Below are 15491 nucleotides of genomic sequence, written 5' to 3'. Positions count from 1 at the left end.
AAATAACCCTGATCTATTTAGTCCCTCAGATTTGGTAGACCTGGGTCATTTGGATTTCTGTGGACTTAAGATTGTAGATTATCCATTGGGAGGCTGAGGCTTTAGGTGTTTGCTGTACTTTTTAGGCAGACAAGTCCCGAGTGAAATGGAAACAAGTACGGGCTTGTTCCTCTGCAGGGCCTAACTCTTCCTCCCCTGGGTGGTGGAGCAGAAGGACGGAACGGAGAGCCAGGAGGGGAAGCTGTGGGAAGTTGCAGATGCTTGGGCTCAAGCATCAGTAATAATAAACACTAAGAGCTATGAGATTTCCCTGATAAGCTGCAAAATGTCCCTATTATACATTACAGCCTGATCACGATTTCTCATAGTGGGGCTACCTTTTCAGGGAAGCTCTAAGCCGTGTAAGTAGATGGACTTCACCGGGTTTTGATACCTGCCTTGCGCCATGCTAGCCACAGGGGGGTGCTGGGGTGACTTTCTTCCCGGGCTTGGGAGGCTTGTGTGTGTTACCGCAGCACCCCGTTATCCGGGTTGTGCTTTCTGTGGCTTCAGTGACCCGCGGTCAGCTGCCTTCCAGAAGCAGATGAGCCTCCTCCTGACGTGTTGTCAGAAGGTCGATAGTAGCCTAATGCTGTGTCACGGTGTCTGTCATTCACCTCACCTCCTCTCCTCACGTAGGCACTGTATTACCTCACAGCCTCACAAGAAGGGTGAGTGCGGTACAACAAGGTATTTTGAGAGGGAAAGAGAAAAGAGGGCCCAATCACATAACTTTTATCATAGTGTGTTGTTAAAATTTTTCGATTTTATTAGTTAATCTCTTGCTGTGCCTGATTTATAAATTACACTTTACCCCGGGTATTTATGTATAGGAAGAAAACAACGTACACAGGGCTCGGGAGTATCCGTGGCTTCAGACATCCACTGGGGGTCCTGGAACATATCTCTTGTGGATAAGGCAGGGACAACTGTACCTTCTTGCTTAGCTAAGAAGTGCTGGTTTCATGGTGTATGTGCAGGAGGCTGAGGTCGGCACGACAGGTAATAAAAGCAAATGTTAAGGACTGGTAAGAATCAACACGATTCCAGGCTGCAGGGGTGTTTATTAAAAAGCCTCCCATCAAATTGTCAAATACAGAACATCAAGCCCAGAGGAAGACCTTCCTGAGGGCTTCCCAGGTAGCATATCTGATAGGTTTAACCTTGAGAATGACAGTGTAACGGCCTGCCTGGTCCCCATGGGGTGAGTATCTACACCTGTCTTTACCTCGGCAGTATGGTAAGGCCTTGAAAGCTTTTGGCCTGAGAGTGGGAATTCAGATCTCGCCGTAAAAATGTTTACCTATGTTGTTGTCTTCCACTCTTTGTAGAAAACATGAATTACCCCAATGGCTTCCCTTGTCCTGCCGAAATTCAGACAGACTTTATGGATCACAACTCTCCATCTACCTGGAGCCCCCCGCCCAACATGCCGACTGCCTGGGGACATGCAGGTCTTCTCAATTCTCCGGTCAGTGTCATGTCCCCAGGGCAGCTCCGAGTTCTTTCTGGTGCTTCTTTAATCCTGGTCTCACTTCACTTCAGAGTCAGGTTCAGATTGGCCAAAGCCTGGCTTGTTTCCTTAAGATCACAGAAGCCAGGCTAGCCTCCCTCTGAAGGAGCCTAGTGCATAGTCAGACAGGTGGGGGCTTGCGGACACGGGCGGTTTAGCCGCCCTGAATGAGAAAGGCATCCCAGAGGACACGGAGGAGCGATGCTGTGTCCATAAAATTGAGTTTGGGCCAGGAAGCCCCCCGTGACACAGCTGTGTTTCTAAATGCGGTCCTGCTGACCTTTTCATCTGTGCTCAGAGAGGAACGAATCCGAATGACCAAAAGGTTGGTCAGTGGTCCGTGAGTGGGTCCTGAGGGCTTCCTGCCTGTCAGCGCCCTTCTGAGCCTAAAAGCCCCATGCCTCCTCCCTCTCCCATCCACTCAAGACACTTTTTATGGATCGAGCGCATTTGACCTAGGGGTCCTTCCTTGGGTTGAAAATAAGTTTATCCAGTGAGATGAGGATTTCACAACCCTCTGTTGGAGAAAAATGGCATTGAGGCAACCCAGAGGGTTGAGAATAGTTTAATGACTTCCCAGGGACTCGGATGGGTACCACTGTGGTGTCCACTGGTATGCATTCAACCTTGATGTTGCCTTTCTAAAAAATTTCTTTTTGTCCCCTCCTCATGTACACCTCAGTCCTACCTCACAAGCACCCGAAGCTTGTCTCCAATGTCTGGACTTTTTGGTTCCATCTGGGCCCCGCAAAGTGATGTATACGAAAGTTGCTGCCCCATCAATCCCACCACGGAACATTCGACTCACATGGAAAACCAGGCTGTCATGTGCAAGGAATACTACCCAGGGTTTAACCCGTTTCGTGCCTATATGAACCTGGACATATGGACTACCACAGCAAATAGGAATGCAAGCTTCCCACTGTCTAGAGACTCAAGCTACTGTGGGAATGTGTGAAAAGAATTTGATTTTTAAACAATGTGAATAAAGAGGCTTGTGTTTTGATTACTAGCGTAAACTGGTTGAGATAGATTATGACATTGGTGGATATTTTGGCACTTTTATATGAAAATAAATTTTTTTAATGAAGTCTGGGTGCTCTATTTTTTTTTAACCCATTACAAATCACTGGTAGAAACTTAAGCATCCGTATGTCATAACTTCTTCATAATTGAAGAAGTGTGTCAGACATGCCAAATGTTTTAAATTGGAACACGGGGGACTTCTAAGAAGGTTAAGAGTTGAGAAAGGAGGGGCTGCTGTGGTTGTCCCCTCCTTGGGCATCAGAATCCTCCCCCCCCCCCCGGGAACTTCAAAAATGACCTTTATCTGGTGACGTTCCCAGAGATTCTGACTGAACTGACCCATGGCTCAGGCCGTCGGGATTTTGCTCCAGGTTCTCCACGGCCTGTAAGGTGCAGCCGGTGTTGAGAGCTGCGGGTTGGGAGGCCCAGCTGAGCAGCCCGCTCCCTTGCCTGGACAGACGGTGCTCAGGGTGGAGGGTGGCTCTTTCCGGTCCCGGCGGTCGCGGCTGCTTTGCGAAGCCGAGAGCCTAGCTCGGCTCTGCCTGTTCAGGAGCGCAAGAGTGTTCCCTGCCCTCTGTCCTGCCTGTGTGGGGGCAACAGCAGCAACGGGGACATTCTGGCAAGTGTTTGGTTTCCCCTGAGTGAGCGGGCTTACTCCAAATACAAAAACTCGGGGGAGTTAGGTAGCCAAAGCATGTTTGCCAGACCAGTTTGTATGTGCTTGTCAGTGACTTGAGAAAGCCATGAGATAGTGGAAGCATCTATGTGCATGTGTAAACTTTGAAAACCTTTAACTTTTAATAAAAATGTCTTATTTTTTAACCTTTTGTCTTGTCTTTATTGGAAAGTCAGTAGGAGAGAGTTTCGAGTGGAGCGCTGGGTATGCTGGCTTTGGACCTGTCTTTGCCATGGCTGCCAGGGGGCCTGGGACAAGGAGGGCGGCGTGCTGCCAACCCGGGGCTGCCCTTCTGTAAGCGGTGCCTCCAGGCATGCATGGTGGCGAGAGACTCCTCAGGTGGCCAAGTCAGAATCCTGATTTGGGTAAAGCAGACCTCCCACCCCCAATGTGGAATAATGTTACAGTAATTGAGGTTCTAGGTATATACCCAAAAGAATCGAAAGCAGGGTCTTAAATGTTTGCATACCCATGTTCATAGCAGCATCATTCACAATAGCTAAAAGGTGAGAACAACCTAATTGTCCATTGACAGATGAATGGATAATCAAAACATGGTATGTACATAGAATGGGATATTCAGCCGCAAAAAGGAAGATGATTCTGATCCATGCCACAACGTGGAGGGACCATGAAGACTTGATGCTCAGTGAACTAAGCTGGTCACAGGACACTTACCATATGATTCTACTTGTTTGTATGAGATACGTAGGGTGGTGAGATTCATAGAGACAGTAGAGTGGTCACCGGGGCTGAGGGGAGGGGGGTGGGGAGTTGTTTAATGTGGACAGTTTTCGTTGGGGAAGATGAAAACCTTCTGAAATGGATGGTGGTGATGGTTGCACAACAGTGTGAAGCGTACTTAGTGCCACTGACCTGCACACTTCAAAATGATTAATATGGGAAGTTTTGCGTTAAGTATATTTTCCCCCACACAAAAATAGGTTGATGAAAAAGCCCCAAAGCATTTTCAGAATCAAATTCAAAACTCCCAGGGAAGAGAGAGGGTGAGACGTTAGATGTACATTCTGTTCAGTGTGATTGTTGATCTACTTTATTTTTCTACTTTCATCGATCCCCCCAATTCTCTATCAGGAAAACGTGAGAAACCAAAGTAAGTGTCTACTCCACTCTCTACGAGAAAAAGTAAATCTTCACTTCGACTGGAAGACTGTCTTTAGCCCTAAGACTAAAGCCAATGGCTGTGTGACATGTGCGTAAGCGGGAGAAGCCAAGTCCGGGTTGGGCCCCTGATGCAAGGGGCGTGGCTTTTTCGTCCTCTGTTTTCCCACTGGCCTCGTGGCCTGGACTCCTGACCCTGCTAAGGGTCTGTGTTACAGCATCAGACCTAACACAGCCTTCCCCCCTTGTCTGGTTCCCCGTTGTCTCTCGCACCTGGCATGGGGTCTGGTATTCAGCAGGGAGTGTAAAGGAATCGGGGAGAAGGAGGGTTACAATTACCTGGCAGTCGAAGTGAGTCTTAATTATATAGAGAATACTCCAATTCTTCTGTGGTTGAGAGACAAGCAAGGGCCACCAGCAAAGCAGCCAAGGTAGGAGAAAATGTTACCACAGCTCTTCACATATGAGTGAACTTTCAGACGTCAATCTCCATGCATAGAGTTCTTCATGACCACTGTTGTCATCCTGGATTACAGTGACAGTGGGGAAAACTCGAGAATCACTTGAGTAATCAAGGAGGTAGAGGAGAAGACTGACCCTGCCTTCTAGGACTTTCAGTTTGAATGGAGAACTCACCGAAGAGCCTGCCCTTTGGGGCCAGACTTCCTGAGGTCTAACTCCAGCTTCACCACATTTCTTAGTTTCTCCATGCCTCAGTTTCCTCTTCTGTAAAATGGGGATGACAGTGGTAACATACCTCATAGAGTAATTGTGAGGAGTAAATGAGTGTTTAAATAGTAAACCCTCGATTGGCTGCTACTAGTACTTCCTATAATTACTATCGTCAATTTCAATGAAAGCATGAAACAACAGGACACAGGAAATGAAGTTTCAGAGTGGGTGGGGGCAAGTGAGGCAGGCACTTTTTACATTGCTGATGTGATTATAAATTCATTGGCAATGTATATCAGGGATCCTGAAGACTCTTCTAGGAATTGACTCCTACAAAAAATAGTATAAGATGTGCACAAAAATCAGATACTAGTTTTCTCTTGCTGCCATTAAAAATTCCCACAAACTTAGTCGCTTAAAACAACACAAATTTATCATCTTACAGTAGTCGGTCAGAAACCCAACACAAGTCTCACCCGACTAAAATCATGTTGGCAACACCATATTTATTCCCATGTGGAGGCTCTAGGGGAGAATCGACCTTCTTCCTTGACCTCTCCAGCTTCTCCAGGCCACCCACGTTCCTCTGCTCGTGGCCCCCTTTCTCCATCTTCAAAGCCAGTAATGTAACATCTCTCTGGTAACTGCTTCCTTCCACTGTCACATCTTTTTATATGATCTCAACTGGGAAAGATTCTCCTATTTTCAGAATCCATGTGATTAGACTGGGCCCACCCAGATCATCTCCCCATCTCAAGGTCCTTAATTTATCCCATCTTCAAAGTCCTTCTGGCTGTTTTTACAGGTTCCAGGGTTTAGGATGTGGACTTCTTTGGTGTGGGGGGTCATTTTTCTGCCTACCACAAGTGATGTGTGAGCATATTCATGACAGTGTTTAGAACAGCGGTGAATTGGAAATAAATGTTCTATGACAGGAATGTTTAAATCATAGTTCATACGGATGTTAGAATTCTAGGAAGCCTCTAAAAACTGTAAGACAATGATATAGGCAGGGAAAGAATTAGGATACAAAGTTATATACAGCATGAATATGGATAGTTGTTTTACATATGAATATGGATATTTTATACAGTAAGAATATGATAGTTTATATAGCAGAATATGGAGCTGGAGGGAATGATGCACCATCTGGTGGGTGGGGTTGCGAGTGGTTTTTCTTTTTTTTTTTTAAAGATTTTATTTATTTATTTGAGACAGAGAGAATGAGAGACAGAGAGCACGAGAGGGAAGAGGGCAGAGGGAGAAGCAGATTCCCCGCCGAGCAGGGAGCCCGATGCGGGACTCGATCCCGGGACTCCGGGATCATGACCTGAGCCGAAGGCAGTCGCTTAACCGACTGAGCCACCCAGGCGCCCGGTTTTTCTTTTTTGTATCTTTTTTTTGTATTGTCTATTGTAGGAATGTATTACTATTTATTACTCTATCTCCCAAAATTTTAATTAAATCTGAAGGGAAATATTTAACAGTGGGGAAAAGTAAGCATGTTAAAAACAAATACTGAAGTCCTAATAAAAGTTACATCGTGCTATAAAAAGATACAATTTTAAGGAAAAGGCAAAGTGAAACTTTCACTAAGCATTCCCCAATAAAAATCCTATAAAATGAGGTATGTGGTAATTACGTGGGTTAGGATTAAAGGCACATAAGAATGTCTTTAAATACTCGTATAGCCAGCATACAAAATGCAAAGCAGCCTAATTATGATGAATCGAAATACTAGACAAGTTTATAAAAGTCACCTTTAAAATACAACTTTGTTAAAATACATGTAATACTTACGCCAACTCAAATTAACATTTCAAAATAATAATTTCTGTGTGACCTAGATATTAGAGCCATTTAATCCTCCCACTAGAGTACAGAGGTCAGTAAAATATAATGTATTATTTATGGATGTAGACTCTATGTATTACTTATAAAGGAAAATTAATTTGGAAATTAAAAATAATTGAAAACTTCGCCCGGTGTCCCCTCATCTGGCCAGTCACATGTGTACGCCTTCACTGTAGATGTAGAACTTACTTAAAATCTTGGAAACGATGGAAGGAACTGACGGAGCACTGTGGCCTCCGCTGGAGTGGGAAGCGAGCCCTCGGGCTACATTCAGTATTAAAAGAAAAGGAGCACGCAGTCCTGGGTCCGGCCAGGCTCCCCAGTCCATCGTGCGTTCTCCATCCACAGTCCTACGGAAGCCAAACCAGCCACTTGTTTGCCTTCCTGCTTTCAGTTAGGAAATTTCATTACATCAAAATAACAGGTAAAAATTCAAAATTGAGTTGGTATTCGTCGGGATAGGCTGAGTTATAAGCGGCAGTAACCACCTGATCCCCAAACAGGTTCCGAGGCCCTCTCGTGTGACTCAGCCATTCCGGCCGCTCCGCCGTCTCCACCCTGCAAGAAAGCGCTGGGACGACGCAGCCCGCTCTCCCGTGCTCGGGCCCAGCAGCGACTCACCGAACGCCACTTCTCACAGCCCGTTGGTGAGAGCTGGTCACGTGGTCCCACGCGGTTGGGGGGGCGCATAAGGACTTCCATGTGTCCGAAAGCGGGGCGCCGGATATTGCCGAACACCGTTGATGTTAGACCAACAGGATACAGACTTGGGGATGGCTTCTTTAGTTCCCTCCTAACTGGAGAAATGTTGGTGTCAAAACCCCAGGGTGGGCAACAGGGCGTGGGTCTCCTTCTGGGGAAAAGACCTGCGGTGCCAGTCGTGGTCTGACTTGGGGCCCTGCCCTTTGGGCTAATCCTTGGGAGTTGCTCAAAATCCAGCGCTGAGTCCCTGTGGTTCCCAGCACTCACCCCTCCAGGCTTCCATATACCGGGGAGCTCAGGCCCCCCTTAGCTAATGGGGATCATGGGCCTGCCCAGGAGCCTAAGCTGGCTCCAAAACACCGTGTGTGCTCCCTACCTTGATTTTATTTCAGAAAAACATAAATGTTAGTCATGGGCACAAATGCATGTCAACTACTGAATAGCTGTTCAAACAAACAAACCGTTTGCCATAGTAACTCGAATGCCCCAAACCTTGGGAGCCATGAAAGGGGTCATTGCTGGATGAATTCGAAGCCGAACCTTGAAAAACAGGTTGTAGTTACACGGCGGTAAAATGCTGGCTTCCTGATGGGAAGTGAAAGTCTAATCAAGTTCTGCTGGGGGCTGAGAGGAAGGCGGGAGCGGTGTCGACGGCCACGGTTTCTCACGCTGGCTGCGCCCAGGGGGACACTGGGAACGGCGCTGGGGCGTCGCTGGAGCTGTCGAGTGGAGGCCGCCTGCGGGGGCTGCGGAAGCTGGCCGCCCGCAGGAGGCAGGCCACAGGCGCGGGTGGGAAGAACAACGGCTAGGCCGCTGTGGGGGCAGGAAAGGGACTTGAGGGGCAGGTGGAGAAATGTTTCCGAGAAAACTGGCTGTCAGGATGGGCCAGAGTGAGCCTGGCAGCGTGGAAGGTGGCCATACATGACAGCCAAGACCAGATGTCTGTGCTCCGACCCAACCAGAAATTTTGCTTTGGAAATGACGAGGGATAATGCCCTCAGCACCCACTGTCCTCTCTGCTCTCCTCACTGGCTTATCACCTTCACCCCCGTATCTTCAGTGGCTTACATAAGACTGACTTTTAAGGGCGCCTGGGTGGCTCAGTTGGTTAAGCGACTGCCTTCGGCTCAGGTCATGATCCTGGAGTCCCGGGATCGAGTCCCGCATCGAGTCCCGCATCGGGCTCCCTGCTCGGCAGGGAGTCTACTTCTCCCTCTGACCCTCCTCCCTCTCGTGCTCTCTGTCTCTCGTTCTCTCTCGCAAATAAATAAATAAAATCTTTAAAAAAAAAAAAAAAGACTGACTTTTAAATTCATCATTTCCCTGCTTTTTAAGCAGAAATACCGTTATTGTTTGTTCTTTCTGTAGAAAATATGAATAACCGAAAGGAAAAAAAAGAAAATCATTACAATCCTACCACCCATCAAGAAGCACTTAACATTTTGGTATGTTTCCTTCCAAACTGTGTGTGTGTGCACGTGTGTGTGTGTATGCGCGTGTATGTGTATGCGCAAGTGTGTGTGTATGCGCGTGTGTGTCTGTGTTTTAAAAAATGGGATATATACACTATTCTGTTTTTCTCGCTTCATATTCTGTGAAAAGCTAGACTTATTTCTGAGTGCCTATTAGACATCGTGCTGGCATTTTACGCTCCTCATGTCAACACCAGGCCTACCACTTCCAGTCTGTCGCTAAACCAAACCTCTCCCTCCGTTTGTTCATTGAGGAACTTATTCATTCAACATCTGAGCCCACGGTAGGGGCCTACGCACTCGATAGTTCAAGATAAGTCAGCCCAGCGTCTCTCTCTTTTCCTAGCCCATCACAATTAGTCGCAGCATCACTCATTTATTCAACAAATTTTTATTTCATTGGTCCTGGCATGCTCCGTAGGTAGCCTGTGACCTCATGCTCTGCTCACTCAGTAAAATCGAGCATCTCTCATGTGCCAGATTATGTGTTTTACTCTGGCATACCAAAGTGAACAAGATAGGCATGGTCCCTTCTGCTGTGGTGCGAACACTCCAGAGGAGGAAATAAACAATATATCTGCATATTAATTATTTATTTATTGGTGCATAACAAATCACCCCAGAATTCAGTGATTTCAAATGACAACATTTATTACCACACAGTTTCTGTGGCTTAGCCTGGGACTTCTGCCTCGGGGTTTCTCACGAGGCCGCCATCAGGGTGTTGACTGGGACTGCAGTCATGTTAAGGCTCCACTGAGGGAGAACTTGCTTCCAAGCTCACTGGTGTGCTTTCTTGCTGGTTGTTGGCTACAGGCTGCCTCAGTGTTTGGCCACATCCACCTGTCCATTCGGGCAGCTTCATCAGAGCAAGCAAGGAGAGAGAGAGAGAGAGAGAGAGAGAGAGCGGGAGAGGGAGAGAAATTACGCTCTTTTAGAACGTAAGCTCAGAAGTGACATCCCATCGCTTTGCCATATTCCATTTGGTAGAAGTAAGTCCCTAGGTCCTGCCCACACTCAGGGGGAGGGATGAATATCAGCAAATGGGGATCTGGGAAAGCCATTTTATTTATTTATTTATTTATTTATTTTAAAGATTTTATTTATTTGACAGAGAGAGACACAGCGAGAGAGGGAACACAAGCCGGGGGAGTGGGAGAGGGAGAAGCAGACTCCCCGCCGAGCCGGGAGTCCGATGCGGGACTCGATCCCAGGACCCCAGGATCACGACCTGAGCCGAAGGCAGATGCTTAACGACTGAGCCACCCAGGTGCCCCTGGGAAAGCCATTTTAGAAGGCTGCCACCCTTGGTCATAAATAAACAAGGCAATTCCAGATCGTGTTCAGCACTAGGAAGGAAATCAGATGGAGACAAGACAAAGAGCCCCCTGGAGCATTGGGAGAGGTCCTCCTGAGTAAGGGGTCAGGGAAGACCTTGGGAAGAGGTAACAGGTAGGCAGAGACCTGAATGACAAGAAAGAGCCCATCTGAGAATATGCCTTCCGGACAGAGGGAACAGGAAGTGCGAAAGCGGAGACCAGTGACATGGAGCAAAGGGAGGTGAGAACTTTATAACAAACCCATGAGGCAAATATTATCTGCATTTTAAAATAATGAGTAACTCCTCTAAGATCACACAGCTTGGAAGTCATATAGCACACACATGGTGCTAACTAAAATCCATGTTTTTGCCACACCAGTTCCTTGCAGTTCACTGCAGAATTCACTAGAAGGGATGATGGCGGGTGATCAGCCAACCCAGTGGCCCAGGACATAAAGCCAAAATAGTCCTGTGGCAACTGGGATAGTTGGGCATTATAAAGGGAAAACATGGCCAGCAGGCTCTTTAACGTGGCATGAAACCCAGGTGAGCCAACAGCCTTGAGTCAGCTGGGTAAGACTCGGCTGTGTCTTTTGCAGCTAAGAGCATAAACTGAGTCATAACCCCACCTTGTTGCTAAAATCAGATGTTTATATACTGCTGCTTTGTTTCCTTTTGTTCTTCTCCAGTCGTTCCTGTGAGAGAAGCTGGCCTAACACACAGGGGCAATCAGGGAATCTTCGAGCTGGGAGAGGCCTAGGCTGGTTCATGCCAGTCTTTAGCCGCTGAGCAGGACCTCGGGCGCAGGGCAAGGCTCCTTGCTCCCTTAGACATCTTTCCCACTGGGCCTCTGCTTTGGGCATAGCTACTGATAACTTGTATCCCTTCCTGAACTACACCTCTCTCCCTCCCCCACCAAAATGCTCAGTCCAGTACTTGGCCCGCGGAAGGCACTTCATGAAAGTTCAATGCCTGAATGACAGGACATCTACCTGTACACAGCAGAGTGGAAAGTGTCTGAGAAAGGCCACAGCAGCAGAAGACGGAAGCTGAGCTGTAGCTATCTTTTTTTTAAGATTTATTTATTTTTTTTTAAGATTTTATTTATTTTAGAGAGAGAGAGCATGCGCACGCTAACGAGAGAGCGTGTGCATGTGGTCCAGGGGAGGGACAGAGGGTGAGAGAGGGAAGCAGATTCCCCACTGAGTGGGAAACCCGACACTGGGCTTGATTCCACCACCCTGAGGTCATGACCTGAGCCAAACCAAAAGTTGGATGCTTAACCGACTGAGCCACACAGATGACCCATATTTATTTATTTGAGAGAGAGAGAGAGAGAGTGTGTGTGTGTGTGAGTGGGGGGAGGGGCAAAGGGAGAGGGAGAGAGAGAGAAGCAGACTCTCAACTGAGTGGGGAGCCCGATGAGGGGCTCAACCCCACAACCCTGAGATCATGACCTGAGCCAAAATCAACAGTCGGACGCTCAACCGAGTCACCCAGGCGCCCCTGAGTTGTAGCTATGTCTTTGCTGTTCACGTTGCCATATCCTGGTGACCTGAACCAGGAAGTCAGTGACTCTAAGATATCCCCAGTGGGATCTGGCATCTCTCATCAAGGCAGTGGATCCTCCACTTCTCCATGAGATCTGACCCTCCAGACCAGCCCTCCTTTTTGAACCTCTCCTACTATAAATTCTCCCACTGGAAGTTCTCTTCTGCTCCCCATTACTCCTCGTTTCCTAACTCCTCTCCTGGCCTCGCTATTCCCCTGTGAGTGAATGACAAGACTGGGCCCTGGGCCTTCTCTCCCTCCCTAGAGAACTCCACACTCAGCTGCAGCCTTTACTCTATGCTGATGACCCCTAAGGAGGTCTCAGATCAGACTGATTTCAGTTGGACACAGGGTAGATCCCACCCACTATCTCCCCTGTGGTGCACAGCACCTCTCGGTGATTCCTTGCCCCATCATCAGGCTTGGCCTAATGTCTTGTTTCGGCCATGGAAGGTGGGCAAAGGTGACAATGTGCCAATTTCCAAGAGAAGCTCTAATAGGCCCTGCATGGTCCCTCGTCTTTTACTCTTTCCTTCCGCTGCATAATAGCATGCTCAAATAGAGGCTTCTCTTTCAGTCTGGGATTCAGAAGGAGAAAACCAAATACCTACTCTCTGTTTTCTGCAGAATATCAGAAGTTGATGGGATCATAAAAAGCACATCTTTGAAAAGTATCCATTTGCAAGTGGGATCAGATCTCTAAGAATGACTGGAAAGGCGACTTCTGTCCAATAATTATTCAAAGTGAAATATAGAATCAATACATTCTGAAAGAAAAAATAAAATAGTGCAAAGATCCAATCTCAGAGGTATTTCTGGGAGAGCCAAGGTTTAAGAGAGCACGGTATGCTCCAGCTGACCAATGCTGGATTATAGGGTACAGGGGCTTTTTGTTTGAAAGATAAACTATCGAGATAGTGTTTTCTGAACAGAGCAACCAGGAATGGTCCTTTCAGTATGCCCGACGATGTCACACTTCCACTCAGTACCTACTCATGGCTTCCCATGATGCTTAAGTCCATAGCACCCAAGACTGTACATGATCTGACTGCCCATCACCTCATCTCTCTCCTACCCTGTCTTTCTTACTTTATTCCAGCCATTTCTCAGATACACCGAGAATGCACCAGCCTCCACGACTTTGCACTGACTCTTCTCCACCTGAAACACTCATTCCCTGGATAGGCACGTGACACTCCTTCCCTCCCTTTAGGTGTCTATCCAAGTATCACCTTATTAGAGAGGTCTTTCCTGATCATGCCCACACAGAGATTGTACTTCCTTGCCCATTATTACTTTGGACAATGAATTTTCGCAACAATCACGTGTGTCACTCCTGGGTTAAAGCATTTAAGAGCCAATGTATAATACCGATGTTTATCCTCTGCTGTTTCAAGAGAGCAGACCACATGTTCCAGATGGTTTGATCACAGGAGGATGTAGCCTGAATTATCGAGTAACTGCCTAGAGCAAATTTCCCTGGAGACTTGCCGGGACCCACAGTGGAGTCCCTATGTTTGTTAGAGCAGCATAACCTGTGTGGACCGATATACATTCGCATATTCCATCAGCCCTTTCCCCTTTACTTTATTTTATTTATTTATAGGTAAATATATTTATAAATAAATAAAATATAAATATAAACAAATACATAAAATAAAGTACTTAAGCATTTAATATTACTCAACATATTGTATATTTACTTATTTGTTTGTAGAGGTCATCAGTGCTACTCACCAAGTATTTCCACGTCTCTGCCTTCTGGACGTGTGGTCAGATTGTGGTTGGGTGAGGCCATGTTCTAGAGTTTCCCTTATGCACAACGGCTGGTCCCTTGGACTCATCCTGGGTCCTAGAATGTGGCAGGTAGACCCTAAAGTGGTCCCCATGATCCCTAAATCCTGGTGCTTATGCTTTTATATAATATCCTCCTGTCAAGTGTAGGGGGACCCATGACTTACTTGTAACCAATAGAATATGGTGAAGGTGATGGGATGTGACTCCCATAATTATGTTACTTTGTATAAGATTCCGTCTTTCTAGCAAACTCTCTCTCTTTTGCTGTCTTTGAAAAGGAAAGCTGTCATAAAGTAAGGGGTCATGTTGGAGAAGCCCAAGTGGCAAGAAACTGCAGGTGGCCTCGTCTAGGAGCCAACAATGACCCCAAGCAAGAAACTGAAACCTCAACCCAAAACTTGAGGAAATGAATTTGGCCAAAACCATGAGGGGAGCTTGGAAGTGAATTTCTTCCCAGCTTAGCCTGTGATGAGAGGCCCAGTCAGCACCTGGATTTCATCTGGGTGAGAGCCCGAGCAGAGGACCCAGTGAAGCCATTCCTGCCATGGTGGTCTCCCCCTCTACCTGAAAGAATTAAGCTTCACGAGGGCAGAGTTTTGTTTTGTTCACTTGTATTTCTTCAGCATCATTGCTTAGCACATAGTGGGCACTCAATAAATATTTACTGGATGAATGGAAAAATGAGAAAGAACTTTGTTTTGCTTAACTTAAAAGAGAGATAGTTGCCCATAATAAATGCATTACATAAAAGATGCACACATAGTAAATGCATTACATATACATATCACATGTATCGGAATGGCAATAGCAGTTAAACTTTGTCATAGGATTATTGTTGAATTCCAAGTCTCATTAGGCACCAAGCTGATAGGATTTGATCCATGGTAGAATTAACTTTATGCTAAAGCAAAAAATAGGATCATGTAAAATAAGTGTTTCTTAATCCATATCAATAAAACAAAATTTGCATTGGTCTTAATTGTGTCATGAGAAACTGGCTATCAGTATTTTCGCTGAACATGTCTGGAACGGTCTGACTTACAATTTGGGCTATATAATGTATGTGAAGTCACTTAGTGGAATCTGGTGGTTTTAAAGATGAACCTCAAAATGAAAGTCATGAGGATGGGCCTCAATTTGGCAAAGCGCCCTTTCTCACATAGGCAACTTCATAAACATACTATATTTATTATATAATGATAGTTAAAATTCTCCTGAGTGATGAAGAGGCAGCCAGAAATCAAATAGGTGGATGTTTTGTGGTAAATGTCCTATTGTGAAGTGGCTTCCCTCTGTCAACTATCAAACTTCTGTGAGTCCTTTCAGTACAGCTTGTGGTAGAATAATGGTCCCCCAAAGATGTCCTCATCCTCATCCCTGGAACCTGTGAACACGGTATGCTACTGGGGCAAGAGGAATTAAGGTTGCTGGTAGAATTAAGGGTGCTAATCAGCTGGTTTTGAGATGGGGAGATTATTCTGGATTATCCGGGGAGGCCCAGTGTAGACACCAGTGTCCTTATAAGTAAGAGGAGAGCTGGAGTGACAAGAAGATGGAGGAGAGAGGCACAAGCCACGGAATGCGGGTGGCCTCTAGAAGGCAGAGAAGGCAAGGGAACAGATTTTCCCCTAGAGCCTCCAGCAAGGGTTGCAGCCCTGCAGACTCCTTGTTTTTAGCACAAGGAAACCCATTTGGAGTGTCTGCCCTCCAGCACTCTGTAAGATAGAAAACCTATAGGAGAGTCTG

The 15491-nt window shown here is 46.5% G+C and overlaps 1 protein-coding gene across 1 annotated transcript in view; it reads left to right on the top strand.

Moving 5' to 3' along the window:
- TMEM131L (transmembrane 131 like) overlaps nt 1-3390 on the top strand; it is a 162227-nt gene extending 158837 nt beyond the window's left edge. The window contains exons 34-35 of the mRNA XM_044912863.1: nt 1371-1510; nt 2235-3390. Coding sequence (XP_044768798.1) covers nt 1371-1510; nt 2235-2510 — 416 coding nt within the window. The 3' untranslated portion in view covers nt 2511-3390. The remainder of the gene's footprint in view (nt 1-1370; nt 1511-2234) is intronic.
- The last annotated feature ends 12101 nt before the right edge of the window (nt 3391-15491 follow it).

The sequence above is a fragment of the Neomonachus schauinslandi genome, chromosome 2 (genome assembly GCF_002201575.2).
Source record: "Neomonachus schauinslandi chromosome 2, ASM220157v2, whole genome shotgun sequence".
NCBI lineage: Eukaryota > Metazoa > Chordata > Mammalia > Carnivora > Phocidae > Neomonachus > Neomonachus schauinslandi.
This window is presented reverse-complemented; position numbering and strand designations above follow the sequence as displayed.